General features: G+C 50.7%; 3 protein-coding genes across 9 annotated transcripts in view; 2 read left to right on the top strand and 1 right to left on the bottom strand.

Annotated features, from left to right (window-relative positions):
• The window catches only part of STAG3 (STAG3 cohesin complex component), a 33,928-nt gene extending 29,745 nt beyond the window's left edge, over nt 1-4,183 (bottom strand). Inside the window, exons 1-4 of the mRNA XM_084763932.1 lie at nt 4,024-4,183; nt 2,726-2,901; nt 1,248-1,350; nt 810-929 (exon numbers count right to left, since the gene is read on the bottom strand). Of these exons, the coding sequence (XP_084620058.1) occupies nt 810-929; nt 1,248-1,350; nt 2,726-2,889 (387 nt within the window). The 5' untranslated portion in view covers nt 2,890-2,901; nt 4,024-4,183. The remainder of the gene's footprint in view (nt 1-809; nt 930-1,247; nt 1,351-2,725; nt 2,902-4,023) is intronic.
• A 490-nt stretch (nt 4,184-4,673) lies between these two features.
• On the top strand, nt 4,674-11,247 carry GPC2 (glypican 2). Its single transcript, XM_084763933.1, has 10 exons — nt 4,674-5,103; nt 5,782-5,940; nt 6,266-6,588; nt 7,254-7,334; nt 8,029-8,191; nt 8,479-8,609; nt 8,738-8,884; nt 8,973-9,112; nt 9,211-9,380; nt 10,332-11,247. Exons 1-10 carry the CDS (start codon nt 4,938-4,940, stop codon nt 10,589-10,591), a joined length of 1,740 nt encoding a protein of 579 aa, XP_084620059.1. The 5' UTR covers nt 4,674-4,937; the 3' UTR covers nt 10,592-11,247.
• An 809-nt stretch (nt 11,248-12,056) lies between these two features.
• GAL3ST4 (galactose-3-O-sulfotransferase 4) lies at nt 12,057-21,142 on the top strand. Of its 7 annotated transcripts, XM_084761290.1 has the most exons (6): nt 12,099-12,185; nt 12,862-12,994; nt 13,389-13,480; nt 13,590-13,691; nt 13,899-14,202; nt 19,770-21,142. In XM_084761290.1, exons 4-6 carry the CDS (start codon nt 13,594-13,596, stop codon nt 20,760-20,762), a joined length of 1,395 nt encoding a protein of 464 aa, XP_084617416.1. In that variant the 5' UTR covers nt 12,099-12,185; nt 12,862-12,994; nt 13,389-13,480; nt 13,590-13,593; the 3' UTR covers nt 20,763-21,142. The 7 variants fall into 7 exon arrangements, with proteins under 7 accessions (XP_084617413.1, XP_084617414.1, XP_084617415.1 ...); XM_084761288.1 differs by lacking the exon at nt 12,862-12,994 and having other exon boundaries at nt 12,070-12,185; XM_084761289.1 differs by lacking the exon at nt 12,862-12,994 and having other exon boundaries at nt 12,070-12,185; nt 13,571-13,691.
• The last annotated feature ends 187 nt before the right edge of the window (nt 21,143-21,329 follow it).

The following is a 21,329-nucleotide window of genomic DNA, read 5'->3' as shown; positions in this document are numbered from 1 at the left end:
CCTTGGCTGTCCTGGACCTGCTTTGTAGACCAGGCTGGCTTCGAACTCACAGTGATCCACCTGCCTTTGCCTCCCGAGTGCTGGGATTATAGGTGTGTGCCACCATGCCCGGCTTTTTTTTTGGGGGGGGGCATTTTTAAAGATACCAATCTGTGTGCTATTTATGCCAAATATGTTAACAATTGATCCTAAAAATATCCAGATAGTATGACTTACACATAGAAAACACACTTACCAAAAAAAAAAAAAAAAGAAAAAAAGAAAAAAAAAAAGAAAACACACTTACAAACTTACAAATCCACTATGAGGGGAAACAGCTCATTCTCAAAAAAGAATTTTCCTGTCTTCATCCTCCTATCTACCTATGCTACATATTTTTTCCATATGGTGAAAAAGTATATGATTGCTAGTAGAAAAAAGGGGATGGAAAACAGTTATTAGTAGTTGGCTTCCATTTTCATTTGTGTATAAGTTTTTAATATAAACACAAGCTGTAAAGCATTAATGCAAGTTAAAGCATAAATAACAATTCAACTTTTGTAATAATTATAAGCAAACTTGTAAAACATTTTTCAGGAAAATACAATTTTTTAAAATGTAGTTAAAGCTGGGTAGTGGTGGCACACGCCTTTAATCCCAGCACTTGGGGGGCAGGTGAATCATTGTTAAGTTTGAGGACAGCCTGACTACAAAGTGAGTCTTGGACAGCCACAGCTACACAGAGAAACCCTGTCTTGGAAAAAAAAAAAGTAGTTAAATTTCTTGTTGCTATAAAGAGGAAGAGAAGGAAAGATGAGGCGCTTCTTTACCTGCATGCAAGTTTTGGCAGCTTTCACAGCATCAAAGAGGTCATTGGTTGGTAACACTGATTCATTTATGCCATTCCTACTAGGCACTACTTGGGACTGCTTCTTCCGATGTTTTGCCACCTATTTAGTGTAAAAACATGAAGAATACAAAAGCTTTAAAAACGATGCTAACATTTGATTTCACTGTTATCACTGTAAGTAGCCTTCAGCTCCTGATTCCGCAGCATTGCTCCCATTATTGTTTCAGATTTTAAGTAATTGATTTTTTTTTATTGTTGTGAAATTTGTCATTACTAATCTTTTCTCTTTTTAAAGAATTCTGGTACCTCTCCATTCTAATGTTCTCTCTTCTTCCATCCCATCACCTGAGTCCGGTCCTTCCAGGTTTTTCTTTGCTAACTCCCAGACTAGATTCTGAGTTAAATAAAATGGACTCACTGGGGCAGCTCTGGGTGGTCCTTTCGCTGCTCTCTTCTTCACTTTGCATCTTGAGCTTTCTTCAAAGTCACTGTCTTCAGTAGTTGACACAGAGGGACTATGCCTGTTGAGAGAGTGCGATTTCCCTTAAGTATCACCCATTCCCTCCATATTAAGAGTTAATTATAATTTCCATTTATCTCTAACTGTGCCACATCTACATGAAAAAAATTTTAGAAATACAGGACAAGAAAAAACACTTCAAAGCAGTAGAGATGAAAAATGAGGAACTAAAATCAGGAGGAATGGCTTAGCAAGTAAGAGCACTTGCTACCACAGACTGATGAACAGAATTCAACTCCCAGGGCCACACGGCGGAATGAGAGAACTGACTCCTGAAAGTTGTCCTTAACCTCCATGTATGTTGTGGCATTGCACATATGAGGTACTTAATTTTTTTTTAAGAATGAGGAACTGAAATAGGCGAATAAAACAACTGATACTCACAGATGATATTCAGACTTCTACTCGGTGTGCAGAAAAATCAACATGGCTCAAGAAATATTTCATCACTCACACATAAGTAGACTAGTGTTTACCTGGAGTTATAGTTAACCCTTGATACATCACCTTGCACCTTAGTGATTCAAGTTTATAGTGCTGATATAATCTAGTTCTCAATAGCACTGGCAGAAACAGAAATGATTCAGAAAAGGCCAATTAAAATAAAGGAATAAAGATAAAGGAATAAAGGGAAAAAGGATACCTTTTTTCCCTGGAAAGATTACAAGAACATGACATACTATTATAACCTTCACAGAATTAATCTCATAAAGCTGTAACAGATAAGGATCATGGATCTGTTTTATAAATCTAAAACAGAACTACAGGACACCAACTTTAAAATACCCACAAAATTTCAAGCAAACGACAAAGCACTCTTTATTCATACAGTCTCTCCTAGTCCCTACTTCCGCCAGCAACTCTATATGCTAGGGGCAGTTACATGTTCAAGATAGGGTGAGGTAACAAGATGAACTCAAAACTAGACATGTACTCTGTTCTTCTTTCAGGGTCTTGCTGTGTAGCCCAGGCTGACCCTTTGAATTTACAGTTAAGATGTGTGACTCGATGTTTATAAGATGGAGGGCAGCCAAGAAATAGCGGTCTGGGAGGAGCCTCCAATCTGAACCATTATAGACTTTCTTCCCTTCCTTTCTTCTCCCTTCCCCTTCCCTCCCTTCCATTTTTTTGGTTGGTTTATTTTGTTTAGTTTTAAAGCAGACGACTCTCATGCAGTCCAGGCTAACTTGAATTCACTATGTAACCGTCATTAACCTAACTTTTGATCCTCCTGCCTCCATGTGGGACTCCAGGTGCGTTACCACCACACCCAGCTTTCAGCACGGCGTTTCTGGTGCTGGCATACAGCCCCACACATACTATAACCAAGACAGGAAAGCTACCGAGAACACAGAAGGGGCCCAACATGCACTCACCACTCTGCAGTATCCGGCGAGTCCCTGTCATCACAGGGCAGGCTGATGGAGGAGCAAGGTGACAAGGCCATCTGTGTACTTCCCACAGAATTTTGAACTGGGGAGGCCACAGTGCCTTCGGAGGAGCCATGGAGCTGGGAGGAGGGTGACCACAGAGTAGGCATGTTAATCCAGCTCTAGGAAAAAAAAGAAAGGGACGAGCTCTTATTACTACTCTATCCCTGTCATGACCATCACTAGTACTATGGGATGGATCACCAACATCAAGAGTCAACCTAGCCATATTGAGGTATTATGGTCCCTACAGCCTTAAGGGCTGAAAAACAGAAACCTGAAACTAGGGGATGGTGCAGGCCTGTAATCCCAGCTACATGGGAGGCTGAGGCAGGAAGTTCACCACAGTGAAAACAAGCCTGGAATTCCAAACTAGCTTAGGCAATTTAGTGAGACCTCATCTGAAAAAAGGAAGCCTGGGGATTATACTTTAGTGGTACAAGGTTTGTTTAAGGTTTGTCCAAGACTAGGTCCAATCTTCAGTATAGGTAGGTAAATAAACGAGCGAATTTAAAGATAGATGATTGATAGATAAAGCCAAGCTGGGCAGTTGTGGCCCACGCCTTTAATCCCAGCATTACGGGAGGCAGAGGCAGGTGGATCGCTGTGAGTTCGAGGCCAGCCTGGTCTACAAAGCGAGTCCAGGACAGCGAAGGCTATACCAGCGAAGAGAAACCCTGTCTCGAAAAATAGAGAAATCCTGTCTCGATAAATAAATAAATAAATAAATAAATAAATAAATGCCAGAGGATTTACACACAAGAGCAGCGTCTGGAGCAACTCCCCCTTAGAGAAGTCGGGGGCGGGGAGGTTACACTGTTAGAGAACGCGGCTTGGCTGCTAAAAACAAAGCAGCAGCAAAGCACCTCAGATTTTCATTTCTGGAAATCATTCCCTGACGATACAGGAAGTGGGAGGTTCTGAAAGGTTTGGAGGTAGAGGTGTGTTGTTATTGTTGTTGTTTGAATTAGGCTGGAAAATTCCAGAGAGTAAAGGAAAGTTCGCTTTCTCTGTTTCCAGAAAGCACTGTCCAAGGCTGACCCCCCCCCCACCCCCACCCCCGGCCGCTTGCTTGAGCTGAGGGGAGTTTTCCCTTCGGGAGAGACTATTTATCTCTCAGGGCCAGATGGAATTTCCCCGGGGCCTCCATGGCGGACACCACAGAGCTACAGACGTCCGAGGGGCAAGAGGGAGCAGGAGGGTCGGCGTGCGGCCTATTTGTGGGCCCAAAGGGATAACCTCACTGTTTGAGCTTGGAAGAGTGACCTCTAGATGACCACGGCTGAAGAAAGGTCACCACCTCAGGGGTCCTTTCAGGTCTCAGTGGACATCCCACCTCTCACAGGGACGCCGGCCGCAGCGGCTTTCCTTCCTCGGATGGCGGGCGGGTAAGTCTGGGGAGGGGGCGCGTGAAAAAAAAAAAAGCGGGAAGGCACGAGATATGTCGCGCGCACCCGCGCGCCGAGATTAACTGGTCTTCGCGCGGCCGAGAAGTCTCGCGAGACTTCGCGGAGAGCGAGCTCGTGCCAAGCACGTTCCAGCCACACAGCCCGCTCGGCTTCGAGCGGCCACCAGGCATGAGGCATGCATTCCCGTCACGTGGGCTCCAGTGCGTGCGGGCCGCTCCGCCCTCGCCACACCTCCTTTGCCCCTGTGCTCCCTTCCATTGGCCGAGCGTTCTGCCAAGCCTTCAGTCCGGCTTGTCAATTGCAATAGGCTCAGTTTCACACAAGCCCCGCCTTTTGGACGAGAAAGCCACGCCTTTTCTTAAGACCACATTATCCTCCCCCCCCACACACACATACCCCCCACCTCACCAAGCTCCCCAATACCGGCCGCATTCCCCCCCCCCCCCCCGCCGACTTCCCCTTCTACATTGGCTCCATATCTACCCTGACCCCGCCCCCGAGGCCGGATTCTCCTTATGATTGGCGGGTCCCCGCTTCGGGCCCCGCCCCCTGTCCCGCTCCCTGGCTCCCATTGTCTCCGCAGATGCCGCCTGGTCCAGCTACGGTGCTGGGGTTGCTCAGTTTTGGGGAGCACGCTCTCATTCTTTTCTTCCAGACGTCCCGCGGCCGAGAGCGGAATTCTAGAGTTCCGTGAGCTCTTCTTCCCCGCTTAGGACCCACTTTGCCCCGTCTCAGGGAGGAGAACAGCTATGTCTGCCCTGCGACCTCTCCTTCTATTGCTGCTCCCTCTGTGTCCCGGTCCAGGACCGGGGCGTGGGAGTGAGGCAAAGGTCGTCCGGAGTTGTGCAGAGACTCGGCAGGTGCTGGGAGCCCGGGGATATAGTTTAAACCTAATCCCTCCCTCCCTCATCTCAGGTGAGAAGAAAGAGAAAAGAGTCAGGAGTGGGAGGGGGCGGGGACGGGTCCTCCCCATCTCACAATAACTCTTCCCTTTCAGTGACCATTGTGATAATTGTTTCATCTCTTAGGCGTCTTCCTCCTCTTCCTCCATCTCCTCTTCCAACTTCTTTACCAGGATCACAATAACCCTGCTGCTCACATAATAGCCCTCATCCAATTCCCCACCCAAGGAATTCCCTTCTCTGTAATTTGCACACCCTGTTAGTATCTTTAACAGCTAGAAATTCCCTTGCAATTTCTGTGAGCTTTTATGATGATACTTTCTTGCTCGCCAGGTAGCCCCACCCCTACAAACCCCATTCTTCAGCCCATAGATGTCCCTGGAGGCATGGAGTGTGCGGTGTCGGGGAAGGTCCCCAGAAGACACCGGTCACTAATTTGGCCCGCAAGGCGACTGTCAAATTAGATGATCCCATGACAAATAGGGGGGAACTTGGGATGGGCGAGGGACAATGAAGGAGGGTTAAGGTAGGGCTGAAGGGCCAAACAAAGGAAAAAGCGGCCACACAGGTGGAAAAGAATCATCAGCCCCCGGTGATAGGTGTGGGGGTAGGGGGACCGTTGGGGGTTGAAAAGAAATTCATTAATATCCATTTTTGTCATTTGCTGTTCCTCCCTGTCTCCTCTGCCCAGGTGAGCACCTTCAGATCTGCCCTCAGGAGTACACCTGCTGTTCCAGTGAGACGGAGCAGAAGTTGATCAGGGATGCAGAGGTCACGTTCCGTGGCCTGGTGGAGGACAGTGGCTCCTTCTTGATTCACACATTGGCCGCCCGGCACAGAAAGTTTAATGGTGAGGAGCTTTGGGGTTCCCCAAATGTGCTTCACGCCTCTTTAGTTGTATGGTTTCTCTGCAGTGTCCTATCCCCCACCCCCTGCAGCCATAAGCCAGCCCACCTCTTACCCCGGAGCTCCCCGGCAACTGCCCCAGCCCTACTTACCTCTAATACCCACCCCGCCTTCTCTCCAGGACCCTGCCCTTCCTCACCCCTAGTCTGCCTGATGTCTGACTCGCTCACTTTCTAATCCATTCGCCTCCTCTTTTGCTCGTCCCTCCTGCCTCTGCCCTTCCTCCCCTCTCTCCCTGTCTCCACTTCCTCTTCCCATCCCTTTGTCAGAGTTCTTTCGGGAGATGCTGTCTATATCCCAGCACTCTTTGGCCCAGCTCTTCTCGCACTCCTATGGCCGCCTGTATTCCCAGCACGCCATCATCTTCAATAGTCTGTTCTCTGGCCTGCGTGACTACTATGAGAAGTCTGGCGAGGGGCTGGATGACACCTTGGCGGATTTCTGGGCGCAGCTCCTGGAGAGAGCTTTCCCTTTGCTGCACCCACAGTACAGCTTTCCTCCTGACTTCCTGCTCTGCCTTACTCGCCTCACTTCAACCGCCGATGGTTCCCTGCAGCCCTTCGGGGACTCACCCCGCCGCCTCCGCCTACAGGTGAGGGGAGCCCCACGACGTGAGCTGCAGCAACCTCTGACCTCTGACCTCGTGTCCTGCATCTCTCACTTGGTGATCCCCATCTCAGGTCACCGATGCCCCACCAGTCCGCCGCCCCCCACCCCCCACCCCCCGAGGTCCCCTCTAACTACACGCCCGCTGTCCTTCTTTGTCATAGTTGTACATACGCTCTTGGCCCTCCACCCCCAGCTGCTGTCCGCCAGCACCTCTCCAATCCTAACCCAGGGACCTCCTGGGCTTCAGCCAAGCAAGAAGCGGACATTCCATAGGTTGGGAATCTTTTTCGCTCACGGCAACACATTGAATTGTCACCGTGATTGTTAGAGTGAAATGAGAGAGTTTTATATAGGAGGAAAATGGGTCTCCCAAGCAAGTCCCATAGCCAATAAGTAGTGATGCTGGGCCGCACCCCTCAGTCTTTTAAGTTCAGGGTTCTGTCACACAGCCTGTCTCTAAACCTTACACAACACAGTCCTGCCAGCTCTTTGTAAACACCCAACCCTTCTAGACTGTAATTCCTCCTTCTCCGTATCACCCAACAGGGTACCCGCCCAGAGTAACCCCACAAGCCCAACCTCAGTCTTGACGAACGCATAATCTTTTTTGTGGGTTTTTTTTTTCCTTTCTCACCTTCTTTCCCCCAGATAACCCGGGCACTTGTGGCAGCCCGGGCCTTGGTCCAGGGTCTGGAGACTGGAAGAAATGTGGTCAGTGACGCGCTTAAGGTTAGAGGGGACCTGAGTGTGGACAGAGCCCGGGGGTGGGGTGGGGGGGTGAAGAAGACAGGCACCGGCTGGCATCAGAGGCCTGGAGCTGCCCCTTCTCTGCCCCTGAGCTCTGGTGCTCCAGAGGACATCAGGAAGGCAGGCCAGAGTCAGGCCTCCACTGGGTGTCTGACATGATCTTCTGTGGCTTCTGGTCTCTCTTCCCACCCCTGCCTGGTGACTCACGTGCCTTCTGCCAGTCTTGGAGGGCCTGCTCATTTCCATAGCAGTTCTAGATTGCAGTGAGCCCCTCAGTGACCCTCCCTCCTCCCTGCTGCTGAAGGCCTCTCTTCATCACAGGTCCTGTCCCCACCCTCACCTCCCGCCTTCTTCCTCTCTCCTCAGCCATCTTGGGCTCACTCTTGACCCTGAATCTTTCCTTACCACCTCCTCCCCAGCAACACCCTAGTCAGTCCCCTCTCGAGAAGCAGGGTCGGCAGCGTTGCCTCCAGGTACCCGCTTCTCAGTCCCGTAGCAGTCCTGTGGTATCACCGGGTGCCACATGGGGGTCACCAGCCACAGTTGCTCACATCCAGCTTCCAACAAATAGCCTGGGGAGGTGGGTCAGGATCTTTGACCTTTCTATGCCCAGCACCGGGCTTGCTAAGAGCAGCCTAGGTGTTCATGGATGCCCACAGCCATTCTCTGCCCCCAGGTTCCCGTGCTGGAAGGCTGCAGGCAGGCCCTGATGCGTCTGATCGGCTGCCCACTTTGTCGGGGAGTCCCCTCGCTCATGCCCTGCAGGGGCTTCTGCCTCAATGTGGCCCATGGCTGCCTCAGCAGCAGGGGACTGGAGCCTGAATGGGGCGGATATCTGGGTGAGGGGGCTCAAGAAAGCCCGAAGGGAGTTCAAGAAAGCCCCAGATAGAGGAGGGCCCTGAGTAAGGTTGGGGGCCATTTGTCTAAGGAGAGGGTGGCATAAAACCAAACTGTGGGTCGGGGTGGGGTAAACTGAGGGGGAGGGGGCTTTTCTCATTCGATCATACTCCACAGAAAATAGCAAATTGCTCTTTCCTTTTAAAGGCCCCAGTCAGATTTGTGGGAACATCTTAGCTCAGTGCTGTCCCCCTACTGTCTTCGTTTCTCATTCTCCCTTTCCCTTAAGATGGTCTCCTGCTGCTGGCTGAGAAGCTCCAGGGACCCTTTTCCTTTGAACTGGCTGCTGAGTCCATTGGGGTGAAGATCTCAGAGGGCTTGATGCATCTGCAGGAAAACAGCGTTAAGGTGTCAGCCAAGGTATAGAGAGGAGAGGCTTACAAGAACAGCGTGGGTGTCAGAAACAGTAAGGGGAGACTGTGGAGTCAGAGATGGGACACAGTGTGGTTTGCTTCACAGCGAAGGTTGAGGTCTTTTCCTGCGCGCAGGTGTTTCAGGAATGCGGGACGCCCCATCCGGTGCAGTCCCGTAACCGGCGGGCACCAGCATCCAGAGAGGAGGCAAGCCGGTCGTGGAGGGCATCCGCTGAGGAAGAACGACCCACGACTGCTGCGGGCACTAATTTGCACCGTCTGGTGCGTTGGGGAGCTCAGCTGCTGCGGGTGCCTGGGGTATGGCAGAGTAACGCCCGGGTCCTCGGCAGCTTTGTTTGCTCTCGCGCAGGTGTGGGAGCTCCGCGAGAGACTTAGCCGAGTGCGGGGCTTCTGGGCTGGACTGCCGGTGACCGTGTGTGGGGACTCCCGCATGGCAGCGGACCTCTCGCAGGAGGCGGCACCCTGCTGGACTGGAGTTGGGAGAGGCCGGTAAGTTGTAGGGCTCTGGCGGGCGGGCACTAGGAGTCAGGCAGCTAGAAGGAGGGAAGGCGGTTGCGGGAGCTTCCGAGGTCTTGCTGTGTTTTCAGGTATCTGTCGCCTGTGGTTGTGGGCTCCTTGAACGAGCAGCTCCGCAACCCTGAGTTGGATACCTCGGATCCTGACGTCCCGACGCGGCGGCGGAGGCTACATCTCCGAGCGGCTACTGCTCGAATGAAGGCAGCCGCGCTGGGTCAGGACCTTGACATGCGCGATGCTGGTGAGGCCCAGAGACCCACTCTGCAGGGCCCCTTGACCTGGCCCTGACCTGTTGCTTCTCAAGTCCCGCCCACTGCCCTCTTTCTTCTATGGCTTCTAGCCTGGCTCACTGCTCTGGAGCCCAGCCCAATGCCTCTGGGCTCTGCCTACTGCCCTGTCGAGTCCCGCCCCTGCTCCTGGAACTCCGCTTTGCCTATTGACACCCACACACACACACACACACACACACACACACACACACTCTGTGGCTCCACTCCTGCCCACCTCCTTTTGAGTGCCACTCACTGCTCCTCGGGCTCCCCTTCCACCCCTCACCCCAGCCCCGCATTAATTAGCTTCATTCATTTGTATTCGCTTAAGCCTTAAGTGCCTGTCTCAAAGGTCTCCATCCTTGATTGCAGCGGGAGGCACAAGCATTCCTAACGAGAACACTTAGGAAAGTTATTGTATAGAGCAGTACTGGGGACAGGGGAGCTAGCTGTGGTGCCACTGGGCTGCCCCACGCCCACCCCACCCCCGCCGCCACCGCATGAAATTAGCCAAAAAGAGAAAACAAGCCCGCCTTGTCTTGTCTCCACTCTTCCTCCCTCCCCCGCTCCTGCTTCTCTACTTGTGTTTTCTATGGCTTCTCTCCCCATCTACTCATTTCTTTCCTTTTTCTGTCTCTGTCTTTGGCCATCTCTCATTTCCTTGTCCCACTTCCGTGTCCGCAGTCTGATTATGCATTCCTGTCAATCACTCTCACTTGTGTACCCTTCCCTTGCCTCTCTTTATCTGTGTGTCTGTATTAATGACGTAAAATAACGGGTCTCACTTTGGCATTTCACGTGTGCCTACATAGAAAAGCATGCGCTGATGCTCTATCTCAGTGTTCCTTCCACTTGCATCTTTGCTACATCTCTCTCTTGCTTCCTTTCTACCATTCACCTCTGTTCTTCTCTCACCTGCACAGACGAAGACGCCAGTGGCTCCGGAGGAGGGCAGCAGTACGCGGATGACTGGAAAGCTGGGGCAGCACCAGTGGTTCCCCCAGCCAGGCCGCCAAGGCCACCTCGTCCTCCTCGAAGGGACGGTCTTGGGGTCAAAGGAGGAAGTGGCAGTGCCAGATACAACCAGGGCAGAAGCAGGAATCTGGGATCATCTGTCGCTCTCCATAGCCCAGGCAGTGTCGTTCTTTTCCCTGCAGTTCTGACCCTGCTTGGACTTCGATAACCAGGGAGGGGTGCCCTAGCATCAGAAGGGTTAATGGCCCTTTGCCTCCACCTCCCTCCCTCTGCTGAGCGAGAGGAAGAGTGGAAGGGGGCTACAGAGAGGGTAGAGAGGGACTTTGTGGGTGAATGGCTGGGGCCCCAAATCCAGGAGTTTCCCATTGCTGGGTTGGGAGGTAGATAGGTGCTCATAATATTTATTTTTTCATTTGGGAACTGGGGATATTTATTTAGGAAGGGAGTATGGTTCAGCTCTTAAGGCTTGGGGCTCATTGATGCAACAGACAGGGGGTGGGGTATTGGGAAATGGGTTGAAGGGTCTTGGAAGTGGGGAGGGGTGGGACTGTTGGCATGGGGGCACCTGGTATTGGAAATGGACAAATAAAACTAGCTGGGAGTGGTGTCGCATGCCTGTAAACTGTTATTATTTGGGAGGCGGAGGCAGGAGGAGTGAGAGTTGGAAACCAACAAAGCTAAGTGCTGACGCTGGGAGAGAGGCTGGGGCTGGGGGGAAGATGGGCCTGGGTTCTGTTGGCTCTTTTAAAGTCATCTTTAAATATTGGGGGCAGCTTGTGACCTTTGCCATCCTTCACAAGCTTCCATGTCATATTTCAGTGTTCAAGTCAGTGTTTATTGGTAAATAAATGATAATTTATTGGAGCCTGTGTGTGGCTTTCTATACTGTGTGTGTGTGTGTGTGTGTGGTGCAGTGCATACCCAGAGGTCAGAAGTGAACATCTGTCCTGCTATGTCACTCGTGCCTTATTCCCTTGAGACAGGCATTCTCCCTGAACCCGGAGCGAGGCTGGCAGCCAGCAAGCCCCAATCATCCTCTTATCCTCCTGTCCCACTGGAGTTACAGGCAGATGCACTTGTGGCCAAGCCCAGCTTCTTCACATGGGTGCAGGGGATTTGAACTTGGGGACTCACCCATGTGCAGCCAGCACTTCCTCCCTCCGTGAGCCCTGGGCGACTGTAACTGGCTCAGCTCCACCTGCTTCTTGTTTGTTGGAACAGGTAGCCCCTAAGGAGCAACTCTAGATTTCCCAAAACTGAGGTGTGAGTATCTTAGTCTTAAAAAAGACTTGTTGGAGATCAAACAGAAATCACATAAGGAAATACCTGTAAATTGTGCAGGACACCAGGCCTACCACTGCCCTTGCCACCTTCAGGGTGAGGGCTGCTGTTCTTGGAAGTCTCGGTCTGCCCGTCCCCCTCTCCCCCTCTCCTTCCACTTCACCTGAATAAATCTTTTGTTTTCTGGAAAGCAAAAAGAAAAAGATGCAATTGATTCCTACTTGAAAGAGGGCCTAAAGGCAGGCTAGGGCATCTCCCCCCCCTCCTCCTCCCCGCCCGCCCCCTCCCCCCCCCACACCCCCAACCACTGCTAAAGGGCAGGGAGGGACCGAGAAAGACTCAGGACAGATCAAGGCCCAAGCAAGCAAGCAAGCCTAAGCAGCTTCTTGGACTGTCGGGACAAAGGGAGGGGAGGGGGAGGAGTCTGGGTACTGAGAAAAGTTTGTGGGGAAAGTTGATCTGAGGAGCCGGGCGGTGGCTGAGACAGGCCGGCCTGATTTTTCCACTGCTCTCATGGCCTGGTGAGTGGCTAGGGAAGCTGAGGCTGGAACGGGTGGAGGGGCCTTTGAATTTATAAAAGGAGACTTGGGAGGGTTCACAGAAGACCCTTAACAAAAGGCTGGCGACGGATGAAGCGGTCACCAAAGCTGCAGAAAGGACCGTGAGCCCGGGATGAGGGAAAAAAAGGAGCTCGAGACAGATGGGGAGGAAATCAAGTTTAGCAAATATAGCTCGGCATAGAGGAGTGAGTTCCCGGCTGAACCCTGGGGGCTGTGCTGGGGGAGGGAATTGGGGATAGTGCCAGAAGGAGGCAGACCTCTGGATAGCAAGCTTGGATTCTTTTCTCTTGGGGTCACCCTGGCTAGTTCGGGGAAGGGGGCTCTGTTGGAAGGACCTTGATCTTTGATTGTAGGGTGTGCTCTGAAAAGATAAAGCTACAGCCCAAGTTAAGGATGGGAGAAAAGAATCTCTCTGTGTCTGTCTCTGTCTGTCTGTCTGTCTGTGTGTCTGTCTGTCTGTCTGTCTCTGTGTCTCTCTCTCTCCGCCCTGTGCACTGATAGATAGGATTAGGGCGTGAGATGGGGTGCATCCAGGGACTCTGTAGACCCACATCTCCATCAACAGTGGCTCATGCCACTCCTCCAGGTCCACCCACCGCCTTGCCTCCTCCTATCTGATCTCCCATTCCCCACTAAGGTTTCCCCATGTACTAGCTACATACGGAAGGAGGGTCTTCATTCCTGCTTGAGACTGACAGGGGCACCTAGAAGGCAGCCAGGACCTGGCTTGACAACGCCTTGATGCGAAGGTCATCATCCTGAGCTGAAAGGTTCAATCTCATTTGATGTCTGTTTCACTTAAGATCTGGGTCCTGGCTTTATCTCCTTCTCTTTTAAATATCCAAAGCTTAAAGGAGGTGAGTACAGTTGGAGAGCCACGGGGTGGGGGGGTGGAGGGGGGGCTATAGACAAACGAGCTTGGCAGCACAAGGAATAGATGCCAGGTCATCTACAAGGGTCTGGAGTAAAGAGCATGTACATACATACACACACACACACACACACACACACACACACACACACACACCCACACACACCACACACACACACACACACCCCTGGCCACTCCCCATCCCTGCCTCAGGGCTCAATGGCAGAAGAACAAAAAGAAAAGGTTCTCCCTCCTCCTTAGACTCCTCTCCTTCCCCCTCATTTCCCTTCTAGACGCTGACAGAGGCAAAAATGTGCTAACTCAGGGGCAGACTCAACCAGGGCAGCGAGCAAGCCTAGGGAAACGATCACCTGATCTCCAAAAGGTGCCTTCCCCGGTGGACGCCCACTGCCACCCACGGCCCTTGGCCCCGGCTCTGTCCCCTGTCTAATGTCACTTCCCTTGTGACACATAGGCCCTCTGTCTCCTGCCAGGATCATGAAGCTCCGGAGGCCTCGGAGCCTGGGGGTGGCTCTGGGAGTCTTTATGACCATCGGATTTGGCCTCCAGCTCTTGGGGGGACCATTCCAGAGGAGGTGAGTCCCTAGCCTGTCCTACCTCTCTGACTATACCCACCCCAACCTAATCTTCCTTGATTCCATCTGGGATGTGACTCTAAGGGGAGAACACGTGGGGTGGGAGGATCCCTACTGCCCAGTTACAAAAAACAAAAACAAAAACAAAAAAACCCCCATCTGCTCCAAATAATGCCAAGGGACAGGACATTTCCTATCTCTTTCCAGGATACCTGGGCTACAGCTCCCACAGTCCTGGATCCCTTCTCTCAGACCAACTATCAAGCCTTGCCTAGCCCGCCAGCAACTTGTGTTCTTGAAGACACACAAATCTGGGAGCAGCTCTGTGCTCAACCTCCTTCATCGCTACGGGGACAAGCAGGGACTACGTTTTGCCCTCCCCACCCACTACCAGTTTGGCTACCCAAAGCTTTTCCAGGCCTCTAAGGTCAAAGGCTACCATCCTCAGAGTTCAGAGACCCAGAAGCCTTTCCAGATCCTCTGCCATCACATGAGGTTCAACCTGAAAGAGGTGAGGATACCTCTCTCTGTAAGAGAGGAGACCTGTGCCTTGGTATGGGGATTTGCTGACAAGTTGGACCCTAGGGCATAAAGGCAAGGTTTCCTGTTGCTCTTTCTACGTATGTGATTTCTCTGGGTCAGGTATAGTGTTGGGAGCCAAAAGGCTTCCCTTCGCTCATATGGGACCTGTGTGTGCAGGGTGCATGGGCGTGTGGAGGCCAGCGGTCAGTCCCAGGTGTGTTTCTCGGGCCCTCTCCACCTAAGTTTTTGAGACAGGCTCTTTCACGGAACCTGGAACTTGTTCTTCTAGCTAGGCCAGCTGGCCAGTGATCCCCTAGGATCCTTCTGTCTCCATCTGCCTAGTGCTGGGGTTGTATGTAAGCACTACACATTAAGACTTCATGTCAACTCTGTGTTAAGCCTTCAAGAGAGCACAGAGGAGCTGGACACTTTGAAAGTGTGATGGAACACACTTGTAATCTCAGAACTTTGGAAGTTGAGACAGGAGGCTCAGACTAGGGATGTAACACTGTCGCTAGAGTACTTGTCTAACGTGCAGAAAGCCCTGGGTTTGATTCTGAGCACCACACAGACCAAGTGTGGTGGTGCACGCCTGTAATTCCATCACTCAGGACCTGGGGCAAGAGGCTACATAGTCAGTTCAAGCCAGCCTGGAATACTTGACACCTTGTCTCAAAAAAACAAAACAAAACAAAACCAAGGTTGAAGGGCAGACTGAGCAGAAGTACCAGGTCTCTGTCTCAAAAACCACAGTGAAAAGAGATCCCAGTTCTGATCCCAAAGGGGACTACTTATGGAAGATATGGGCACATTTTCTCACATGCTTAAGGCAGTGATCACTTGTAGGAAGAAAAAACAAGCAGGCTGGCACTGGGTGTGATGGCTCACACTGTAATCCTTGCCCCATGAGGGATAAAGAGCACCTGCAAAGAGAACAGAGATTGGTGTGGTGGGCAAGGAAGTTAAAAAAAAAAAAAAAGATCAGATGGGAGTTTCTAGTAAAGACTTACGCATTCTGCGTGTGTGTGTGTGTGTGTGTGTGTGTGTGTGTGTGCGCGCGTGTCTGTCTTTCTGTGTCTGTATTTGTTACTGATCTCACGTAGTTCCAACTAGCGCCCAGCCTTCTAAACAGCTGAGGCTAATCTTGAACTTCCTATGCTCCTGCCTCCATCTTACGAGCGCCGGGGACCGGTGTGCACCACTACTCCATCAGTTTATGCAGCGGGGATGGGACCCAGCTCTTAATGCATGCTAGGCAAGCATGCTACAGTTCACTCTGTAGTTCCAGCTCAGACATTCTTTGGGGGGAACTTTTGTTGTTTTTTTTTTTTTGAGACAGCCACCATCATGACGCTCACCATTACCCCAGAATGTCCTAGAACTCACAGCAATACTTCTATATCCGTCTCTCAGAGTACTAGAATCATAGATGTGAACAATGCCCTACAAACATCAGACATTCTCAGTGATTTTCTTCTGTTTGCTTTTTACAGAAGTACTGGGGAGTAAACCCAGGGCTTCCCCGTACATGGTAGGCAAGCACCTTACCACTGAGCTATGTTCCCAGCACAGAATGGGCTTTTTTTCCCCCCGAGACAGGGTTTCTCTGTGTAGCCTTAGCTGTCCTGGATCACTCTGTAGACCAGGCTGGCCTCGAACTCACAGAGTTCCACCTACCTCTGCCTCCCGAGTGCTGGGATTACAGGCGTGCGCCACCATGCCTGGCAGATTGGGCATTCTTAAAGAAAGTAAACCCTTAGGAAGGCATGGTGGTGCACGTAGACACGTGTGTATCAGGAGATATGTGCAGTGAATAGGAGAGACTGCCCAAACCCTTTATTTTGAAACAGGCTCTTGCTAGTGTACCCTGGGCTTTCCTTGAATTCTCAGCTATTCTCTTTCCTCAGCCTTCCAAGTGCTAGGACTACAGCTGCGAACCGGCATATGCAGTGCACCCTTGTTGAAGGCAGAGCAGGAGACAGCTGAGGATTGTGAGGCTGATGTTAGGGGCAGCAAGGGGCCACTGCTGAACACTGCGGGGCAAGTGTCAAGAGTGGGACCCTGACAAGGGTCAGTGAAGTAAGTCCCTGTAATGGCCGAGGGATGACTTTCATTGTCACTACCATCCATTGACTACCTACTATGTTCCAGGCACTTCCGCATTCCTCCAGACATACCAATCCTGATTTACACTCCAAGAAACAAAGGCTCTATTAACATCACTGAAAGGCCAAAGTCACACGAGTACCAAATGGTCGAACTGGGAAGTTAGTTTCGATGCCAAAGACAATTAACTACTTACTTCTGCTGAAAAAACAAAAACAAAAGACAGAGTTCAAATAGGTATGCCCTTATTAATGAAGAAAAAAAAATTTAATTCAGTTAAGGAAAGAAACTTAAAAAAAAAAATCTTGCGTAGGATGTTTGTGTCCATAACCGATCCAGGCATGTGTGTGCCATGGTGTGTGTGTGTGTGTGTGTGTGTGTGTGTGTGTGTGTGTGTGTGTGTGTGTGTACGTGTGGAGGTCAGATGACAACCTTGATGTTGGCTCTCATCTTCCCCTTCATTTGAGACAGGGTCTCTTTTGCATCTGTGGCTGGTCTGCGGGTTTCGGGGCTGAGTGCCCGTCTCTACCTCCCATGTCCCCACTGGTGACCACAGAGGCATGCTACCACATCTGCTTCATGTACGTGGTTCTCAGGGATCCGCACTCAGGTCTTCACCCCTGCACAGCACTTCATACACTGAGCTATCTCTCTGGCCTATTATAGCTCCTTTAAGAAAAAAAATCAATTTGCTTGGTTTTTTTTCCCCCTCAATGATTGTTTAGTCTGTTGGTATATATCCCCACTCTTTTTTTAAAAATATCTATTTATTTATTATTATATATACAGTGCTCTGCCTTCATGTATACCTGCAGGTCAGAAGAGGGCATAAGATCTCATTATAGATGGTTGTGAGCCACCATGTGGCTGCTGGGAATTGAACTCAGGACCTCTAGAAGAGCAGCCAGTGCACTTAACCTCTGAGCCATCTCTCCAGCCCTATATCCCCACTCTTAAATCATCACCCTGATTGACTCCTGGAGAGTTGGGGTGATAGAGGTAGTCTGGCAAATGAAATGTCTTGACAGTGTGAGAAATGTAACCATTTGCTGGGGATGGTTAAAGGCTGATGATGCCTTGTGGGTGATTTTGGGGCGGGCTCATACAGTTTCCAGACACACAGCATTACACCTTAAGTCCCAAACAGGTTCCTATTATCACTTTGGAGATTGAGCCAAGCTTTGTCCTATTCATCTAAAGATTTATTGTGTATTTGTGAGTGGTGCCTGCGACTGTGCGAGGAGGCTTGGAGGAGACAGCAGGGTTCTCATTACCGCGCTCTGCCTGGGTCCCTCTCTCAACAGGGAGCTAGGTTCGCAGCTAGCCTAGAAGCCCCGGTGAGCTTCCTGCGGCTGCTTTGATTGCAGGCAGGCTTACAGGCACCTGCAGAGACACCCAGCTCATTATCTGGGTGCTGGGAGCTGAACACCAGTTCTTATAACTGCAGCTTAACAGCTCTTAACCACTGAGCCATCTGTCCATCCCGATGGTAAAGTTTAAAACCTCCTTAAGGACAGACTTATTATCAAGCACCACTGTGATGGAGGAAGGTTAGAGTCCACGATAAACGTCATTATAAGAGCAGAAACCTTCAGGGAGTGTTGAACGATTATTAATATTTAATATTGAATTGTTATTTTAGTAAGAACAGTGGCTACTCCTTATTCCAGCTTTATATCAAAATCACCACACCGAGAGACTAGGATCTATTTTATTAGCCGGTAGCACATGAGTAAAAAGCAAGTATAAAGTGGGAAATCAGAATGAGAGGAAACTATGCTAGCTTGGAGGTTTAGGATGGAGTAATCATTGCTCAGCATTGTGCTATAGGCTAATAAAGCAGATCCTACTTTCTCTGTGTGGTTATTTGGGTAGAAAGCTAGAATAAGGAGTAGCCACTGATGTTACTAAAATAACAATTCAATATTAAATATTAATAATCATTCAACAAGGGAATCTAGGAACTATTAATATGTGGTTCAGTCTGCAGGACCCTGTTATGGTCATCTCAGCCTCATTCTCAAGATGCCCACTGAGAAATAAAGCCGCCCGCCCTAGACTTTAGCTTTTCCAGCACCCCCTTTCCCAATACCCTACTGCAGAAGTGTCTTTTGTTCTCCAAGTCCCCCCCCCCCCCAGCTCCAGAAGTACCTTTCGCTGAAGCCATCTTGGACTGTCCAGGGAGCACAGCTGCTTCCACCCGGAGGAGCCTCAAGGCCAGTTGCTTTCTGAAGCTGTGACCAAGAGTCCCAGAAAAGGCATTTAACAGGTTTTTGTGCTGGCCGTGTTGGCACCCGTCTGTAATTGCAATGCTCGGGTGGCTGAGGCAGGAGTTCCAGGCCACCCTGGGCCACATAAGCATGACCCTATCTCAGAAAGGGGCAGGGCTGGGAAGATAAGAGTAAAAATGCCTACCATGCCAGCAATAGAATCTGAATTTGATCCCCAGAACCCATGTTTAAAAAAAAAAGTTGGGCATGGCAGAAGGCTCTTGTGTTGCCAGCACTGAGGAGGCAGAGTCAGGAGAGTCCCTGAGGGTCTCTGACTAGCCAGCCTTTCCTAGTTGATAAGTTCCAGGCCAGTGAGAGCTTCTGTCTTGAAAACAAAGGTAGAGGGTGCCTCAGGAGTGATGTCTCCCCCAGAGTCCACATGCACAAGTGCGTACACACTCACACTCACACATACGGCACACAAACTGAAGACAAACATTTTTGTTGCAGAAGTGAATGCAGAGTTTCTTAGAGGTTTTGAGTTGTGTGCCAACCAGCTCCCAGGGTTCCAGCTGTCTCTGCCTTCTCAGCTTCTGGGTGAGCGCCACCATGCCTGGCTTTTCTGTGGGTACCAGGAGTATGAACCTGGATCCTCATGCTTGTGTGTAGCAAGCACTTTACTGAGAGCCATCTCCCCAGGCCCAGGTTTCAGGTTTTTTGTTTTTGTTTTTGTTTTTTTTTTGGTTTTGTTGTTGTTGTTTTTGCTGTGGTTGTTTTGAGACAGGGTTTCTCTGTGTAGCCTTGGCTGTCCTGGACTCACTCTGTAGACCAGGCTAGCCTCGAACTCACAGAGATCCACCTGCCTCTACCTCCCAAGTGCTGGCATTAAAGGAGCGTCCCACCACCGCCCGGCCCAGGTTTCAGTTTCTACCAACCAAGGAAGATACAAAGACCCAAGTAAACGAGTGATCTCGCTGAGCTTTGTGTGTCCCAGGGTTTTGACTGTCATCTCCTGTGCTCTTCTCATCCACCTAGGGCCCTCGGACGACTCTCCTTTTGCAGACAAGCAAATTGAATCTCAGAGGCATCACATAATTTCCCCACAATCACCCACCCAGCTGGTAGGGGGAAGCCGAGGGTCGACAGCGGAGTTCTGACGGCTCCTCAGAGCCTTAACTTGTCTTTATTCCTTCCTCAGTCAGGCCTTTCCTCACTGGCCTGCTCTTTCTCTCCTCTGCAGGTACTCCGGGTCATGCCTTCTGATAGCTTCTTCTTTTCCATTGTCCGAGATCCGGCGGCTCTAGCCCGCTCTGCCTTCTCCTATTACAAATCCACCTCATCGGCTTTCCGGAAGGCACCATCTTTGGCTGCTTTCCTAGCCAATCCTCGAGCCTTCTACAGACCCGGGGCCCGTGGGAACCACTATGCCCGAAACTTACTATGGTTTGACTTCGGTTTGCCCTTCCCCCCAGAGACGAAGACCATGAGAATGATTCCCCATCTCCCCAGAGACCCCAACCCCTTCCGGCTACATACCGTACCTTCCGGCGCTGGCCTGAGAACTCTCTTCCAACCTATTACCACGGCTGCAGCTAATTACGAGCAGCCGTCCAGCCTCGCCTTTTCAGCTTTCGAGCCCTCATCTTTTATCCAGTGGGGTCTGGCCTGGTTGGACTCTGTCTTTGACCTGGTCATGGTGGCGGAGTACTTTGATGAGTCCCTGGTTCTGTTGGCAGATGCTCTGTGCTGGAGCCTGGACGATGTGGTGGGCTTCATGCACAACGCCCAGGCCGGCAGTGAGCAGAGGCTCAGCGCTGCCAATAAGACTGCGGAGACTGGTGAAGATCGGCAGCTGAGCGCAAGGGCCCGAGCTTGGAATAATCTAGACTGGGCTCTTTATATTCACTTCAACCGTAGTCTGTGGGCACGGATAGAACAATACGGCCGGAGTCGGCTGCAACGTGCTGTGGCTGAGCTCCAGGCCCGAAGAGAAGCTCTGGCAAAACGTTGTCTGATGGGGGGTGAGGCTTTAGACCCCAAATACATCACCGATGTAAGGCTCCGTCCCTTCCAATTTGGTTCGGCTAAGGTATTGGGCTATGTACTTCAGAGCGGACTGAACCAGAAAGACCAGGAGGAATGTGAACGCTTGGCTACGCCTGAACTACAGTATAAGGACAAACTTGATGCCAAGCAGTTTCCCCCTACAGTCTCCCGGCCTCTCAGGACCTAAAGGCCACTGACCCTATAGGTATCAGACTACAAAGTAGGACGCACGTGACGGGTGAAGGACCTCCAGCTGCATCTCCGCTTCCCGTGGAAGGAACAGGAATTTTGCTCTAAGGCGAGACTGGAGCTATCTGGGTTTTCTGTAGGAATCCCAGCCGCATCCAGCCCCCTCCCCAAGACCCTCACTTTGCCTCTTCAAGCCTCAAGACAAGAGTCATCATGCAGCAGTTCCACAAAGCCCCCTGGAGGGGCAAAAGATGAGAGTTGAGACAGAGAAAGTGTGGGGCGTGAGACATCCATTTCTCTACGAGATATTTGTTATGAAGCTGTGTTGATTTTACTGTGAAAATATTTGTTGGATGAATAAATGCTATGAGACATATACTTAATTTTTTTTAATTATTAGGTTGATTTTATGCATATGACTGTTTTGCCTGCATGTCTAAATGTGCACGACGTGCATGCCTGGTGCCCACAGATCTCCTGGAATTACTGTGAGCCACTATGTGGCTGTTGAGACCCAAACTCTGGTCCTCTGTAAGAACAGCAAGTGCTTGTAACCTCAGAGCCC

The sequence above is a fragment of the Acomys minous genome (genome assembly GCF_964271855.1).
Source record: "Acomys minous genome assembly, chromosome: 16".
Taxonomy (NCBI): domain Eukaryota; kingdom Metazoa; phylum Chordata; class Mammalia; order Rodentia; family Muridae; genus Acomys; species Acomys minous.
The sequence above is the reverse complement of the archived record's forward strand: the minus strand, read 5'-3'. Positions and strand labels throughout refer to the sequence as shown.

Coding starts and splice junctions, on each gene's coding strand:
- GPC2 (XM_084763933.1), top strand. CDS start 4,938: ATGTCTGCCCTGCGACCTCTCCTTCTATTGCTGCTCCCTCTGTGTCCC. Junction 5,104..5,781: donor CCCTCCCTCCCTCATCTCAG/GTGAGAAGAAAG, acceptor TCCTCTGCCCAG/GTGAGCACCTTCAGATCTGC. Junction 8,192..8,478: donor TGAATGGGGCGGATATCTGG/GTGAGGGGGCTC, acceptor CTTTCCCTTAAG/ATGGTCTCCTGCTGCTGGCT.
- GAL3ST4 (XM_084761287.1), top strand. Junction 13,692..13,898: donor GGGGGACCATTCCAGAGGAG/GTGAGTCCCTAG, acceptor ATCTCTTTCCAG/GATACCTGGGCTACAGCTCC. Junction 14,203..19,769: donor TGAGGTTCAACCTGAAAGAG/GTGAGGATACCT, acceptor TCTCCTCTGCAG/GTACTCCGGGTCATGCCTTC.